This window comes from Panthera onca, chromosome D4 (assembly GCF_046562875.1).
Source record: "Panthera onca isolate mPanOnc1 chromosome D4, mPanOnc1 haplotype 2, whole genome shotgun sequence".
NCBI lineage: Eukaryota > Metazoa > Chordata > Mammalia > Carnivora > Felidae > Panthera > Panthera onca.
Window position 1 is genome coordinate 58,359,604 of NC_138351.1, and position 5,358 is coordinate 58,364,961.

Consider the following 5,358-nt stretch of genomic DNA (forward strand, 5'->3'; position numbering starts at 1 on the left):
ATTGCACAATTGTATAGATTTATCAAAAATCATTGAACATGACTTACAATGGGTGAATCTTATGGTAGGGAAGTTACACCTCTATTAAGTGCTACAAATGTTTAATGAGACTCTTTCTGTGTCCCCCGGTGGAAGCAACACTTCTCTGGGAACTAGGACACTTATACCTACAAAGCCTAATGTTACAGTGACTGAAAGTAAAAATTCCCCCAGTAGCTAACTGGGGTTACTCTTATCCCTGTCATCAGGGATACTCTTGCTACCACCCATGATTCCTAGACCATGTATTTTGCCTTTTGGGGGCACAGAACCATAAAACGGCCATTAATTTAGGATCCATATACCCCATTCTTGAAGAATATTATCACCAGGCTGGTGCCTTAGCAGTGCTTTCAAAAGGCCATTATGTCATTCCCTCAGACAAGTTATTTCTGGATGGTGCAGTATATGGAAGGATCAGTGGATCTCATAATCACGATCTCACAATGACACCAACTTTGCTAAATGAGCCTTGGACCAATGAAATATTACACAGGATAAGTCAAACCCTCTGTGAGTTGTCAGATGGTGATGTTAGCTAATGCCCTTCAGAGAGAAAAGGTAACCCATACTCAGAAGAGGTGTTGATTTTAATCAAGATGGATCACTGCACTTTCAGAATGGAAATGGCCTAATGTAATCAGCTTACTGCCAAGTGGCTGAATAGTCTCTTCGAATGAGGGTTGGTCTCTGTTGCTGAGAGTTTGAACAATTAGCTGCTGAAGTAGCTACATACTCACTTTGTGAGTGAGTCCCTGTTGTTTAGCAAATAACCTCCTGCAATCATGGCTACTCTGTTCATTGTACCAATGATAGAGGTGGAATGACATCAGTTCCCTGAGTCATTCTGTTTGGTTGTTGAGCCTAGTGGAGAAGAAGGAGGCTCTGAAGGTGCTCCTAGTACATGAGCAGCTAAGGAGATGAGAGGAACCAGACTCAGATTCAAATACTGAAATAAAAACTGCTGTAAGACAGAGTGGGACTTTCCCACCAGTGGATGGAAACACAGATCCCAGGAAATTCACAGGTGGAGATCACTTGAGATTTAGTACTCCCCCTTCATTGTGTGGAAGAATATACCTGAGATTCTTCAAGAGCAGAGAATACACTCTTGGTCTCTCAGCTCTATGGGGCTGGTCAGGGATTTAAACCTAAACATTTTATATTACATCAACCTCTGGACATGTTCCACATTTACAGGTGATGGGATCCACAGAGAGCAAAGCCACTGTAGCAGAAAGGGAGTACTGATTACAAGAAGCACTGCATATTGAGTTCACAACAGTTGTTTCAAAACTGAATTCTTTAAGACTTCTGTGCATTATAGCCTAGCACTCCATTTGCACAAGGCACATGATAGAGAATATCTACTTTATACATTAGTAATCATATTAGATATGACTTTTACTGCCCTCTTTCAAAGAAAGTAACTTAATCTAGATTATTCAAAAATACAATCTAATATAAAGGAGTGTCCTTTAGAAACAAAAGGGCAGGAATACAGGCTAGGCCTAGGAAAAATTGGAAACTGAGAACTGGGAACATACGAGGAAGCCCTCAATCATCGGTTCTTTGGCTGTTCTTTCTTTTCTCTTTGCAGACTTGTTTTCTCTTTACCACCCCAGTACACGTGGGTGAACACAATTACCCCAAAACTCCCAAGTTTGTATGTTATGGATGCAGTGACTCATTTCTTGGGTATTAACAACAATCCCCAGAATCTGGCAGAAAGAATCTGGTTGGTCGAGGTAGGGTCAGTGTTGCACAGCTCAGACATGCATAACTTACCTGTGTGGATAAGGAAGAAAGGTGACAGAGGAAATGCCCAGAGAAATGAGATTATTGACTCCTAAGCTAGAAAGCCAAACAAAAAGGCACGATAATAATATATCAGAAGTGATTCAGTTAACTGTGGAATTGAACTGTCTTTGTGTCATAAGCCTTCCTCAGAGGAGTTATTTAACATATTTCATTAATAACAAAAATGTTCATTTATTGAGAGGATATTCTTTGTTAGCCCTTGTGTATCACATATGTATATATATTAAATTAAAATGAAATATATTTATTTTTTATTAATATAATTTATTGTCAAATTGGCTTACACACAACACTCAGTGCTCATCCCAACAAGTGCCCTCCTCAATGCCCATCACCCATTCTCCCTCTCCCCACCCCCTCCTAAGTGAAATATATTTAATCCCCACAACAATTCCATGGGGTTGGCTTCATTATGTCCATTTTACAAATTAAAAAACTAAGAGTCTATAAGATTAAGTAGCTTTTAAAAAATGTATCTGAAGTTACACAGGCAGGGGCACCTCCACATCAGTCAGGCTCCAAAGTCCATGCTCTTAACCACAAGAGTAATTACCAGTGGATTTGTAGCATTGGTGCCAGTGTCCAGTCCAAATCCTGAAGAGACAGAGGAAATTGAGTTTGACCATTAGAGTCTGGATGGTTGCAAACATTAATTCCAGGGAAATAAAGGGACTCAGAATATAAACTTTGCATTGCAGTAATAATGAACTGAAGAGTGCTAGAAATTTTATTCTTGGCCTACAGTATCTGGAGTTTGATTAGTGTTGACACAAAATCCTCCTTCACAAATCTGGGTAGGAATAGATGTGCTTTATGTACAATAAAAGAAGATGGAGCCAAAATAAGCTCTAGGATATTAAGCAGGAAATAATTAAACAGGAAGCACTCTGGGCCCCCTGCAGGGTTAAATGGTATCATTTGGGATGTCTTGGTGTTGGTAATTTTGCAAAATGGCAGGTTGGTTTTCAGTTTGGACACCAATTAAGAAGTGACTTTTCCTCACTGCCATACCCCCCCCCCCCCCTTGCATAGTAGAGCAGAAAACAACATAATGGGCACAAATTGCAGCTGGTCAGCACATGAACAAGGAAAGTATGTTTTTCTTACAAAGTTTTCCATTTTTATTTGTTTTTTTCATAACAAAAATAAAATATAAGAGTCACTTATCCTTGTTTCTAGGTGATGTAGCACAGTCCTCTCCCCTCTTCATTCCAAAGATTTGATGTTCATTGTCAATCACTCAGTAAAGTCCCATCCTGATGCGCATTGTTTGGGCAGTTTTGTGATGAGACTGGTGTGTAGGACCATCGAACAAATCTATGCTTATGAAGCAGTCATTTCCTAGGAGATCTGTGTGCACAGAGCCACAAGGTATGCTGCTTCCCCCTACTCTCACTAGGCAAAGCATTTCTGACTCACCAGAGTCTTCACAGCGACCTTCACATGCTTGTTTCTGAGACTGTAGATGATGGGGTTGAGCATGGGAGTCAGCACTCCATAGAAGAGGGATATAAGCTTGTCTGAAAGGTCCTGCTTATCTGCCCCCAGGGGGTCCTTGGATTTGGGCTTTGCGTACATGAAAAGAATGGTCCCATAGAAGATGACCACCACAGTGAGGTGGGCAGAGCAGGTAGAAAAGGCCTTTTTCCTCCCCTCAGCTGAAGGGATCCTCAGGATGGTAGCAATGATGAAGACATAAGAGACGGAGATGAACAGAACTGGGACCCCCAGGAAGATCACATTGGCCACCCCCATACTGATCACATTGATGGAGATGTCAGCACAGGCCAACTTCAGGACAGCCAGGATCTCACAGGTGAAGTGGTTGATGACATTGTCCCCACAGAAGGGTAATTGTACTGCAAGAGAGATCTGCACCAAGGAGTTGGCTCCACCAGCCACCCAGGAGCTGATAGCCATGGGCACATAGACAGCCTTGCTCATGACCACAGGGTACCTAAGGGGGTTACAGATGGCCACATAGCGATCAAATGCCATCATGCCCAGAAGCACACACTCTGTGGCTCCCATGGCAAAGGAGAGGAACATCTGCATGGCACAGCCTGAGAAGGAGATGGTTTTCCTGGGAGTGAGGAAGCCATCCAAGACGAGAGGGATGGAAGAGGTTGTGTAGCAGATGTCCAGGAAGGAGAGGTTCCCCAGGAAGAAGTACATGGGCGTGTGCAGGCGGGAGTCAAGGATGGTCACCAGGATGAGGACCCCATTGCCCAGCAGGATCACCAGGTACATCAACAGGATGAACACAAAAAACGTTTTCTCAAGCTTTGGCTGATCTGACAGCCCCAGCAAGACAAATCCCACTACAACAGATTGGTTGCCCACTTCCATTTTAAATTCTCTCTTCTACCCTCAGGAAAACTGAGGACAGCAAGCACATGTTTATAGGGATCAATATGTGGGGATTTAAATGACAACTTATAATTAAATTTATCCTTTGGCATGCCAACTTATAATACTAACATTTAAATTACAAAAATCATTGTCCACTGAAGTTACCTTAAAAGTCAGGCTATGTCAAATCAAAAGCAGGAAGAGCAGACCCTGGAAACTTAATCAAATCATGATATATGATAGAATTTTAGACAGATGAATAGTGTTGACATACTTGAAGGAAGGGTCTACATGGGAACCATAAAAGAGGAACCCTGAAGTTGTACTGTAATGCATGGGTCCAGACCACTGATTGGCTCTTCTGGCCAGCCCTGCCTGCCTGTAATTGTCCCTGCAGTGTCCTTAGGGGCTTCCGGCTGTCATACTCAGTGGTGATAATCACTGACATCACTTCACTTACTCTAATCCTGTGCTTATACAATAATTTTCTGACAATAATTTGATGCCACATGGAGTCCTACACGGAGAGGATGTGATGAGCAGAGGCCAGGAACATTAGAATCTGCGTAGCATTTATATTTGTTACTTGATGCCTAGTTTATACTTCATTTCTCATGAGTTTGGTTGATCTTCCTTCATTGCACCGTCAATAGGGATTCTCTGGCTAATAGTTCATGGAGACCCTAACAAAAGCACTTCTACATCCCCCCTCTCTAACCATGGCCTTTGTCCACAGCATTGCAGTTTCCCTTAGTCTGTTCCAGCCCCCAGTGCTAGGGAGCAGGGGTAGAATCCAAGGACAAATGTCCTTCATGCCTCCCAGTGTGAGCATTTGTGACTCTATAAGCAAGCTCTATGCTTTTGGAGCTGTTTTATAAGTCACAGCTCCTCACTCAGACCCTCTTATATCTGAGTTGACCATTAAAACCACTGCAATACCACAATAATGCTTTCTCTCCCATAGAAGAGCCGACAGTTCTACCCAGCCTTGCAGAGGGGTCACCCCAAAGAGGCATTGCACATAGGATGTGCTCCAGTCATGTAGACCAGTTAATCCAATATATTAGAGAAAACCTCAAACCTTGGCTTCTCATGTTAAACATGAAGAAACAGAAGCTCACAAGTGCTCCGTCATTTGTGCTAGAG

At 42.5% G+C, this 5,358-nt stretch overlaps 1 protein-coding gene across 1 annotated transcript; it reads right to left on the minus strand.

Annotated features, from left to right (window-relative positions):
- Positions 1-3,255: 3,255 nt before the first annotated feature.
- LOC132663821 (olfactory receptor 13C7-like) lies at positions 3,256-4,214 on the minus strand. Its single transcript, XM_078436153.2, has one exon. The coding sequence runs from the start codon at positions 4,207-4,209 to the stop codon at positions 3,256-3,258; it is 954 nt and encodes a 317-aa protein (XP_078292279.2). The 5' UTR covers positions 4,210-4,214.
- Positions 4,215-5,358: the final 1,144 nt, after the last annotated feature.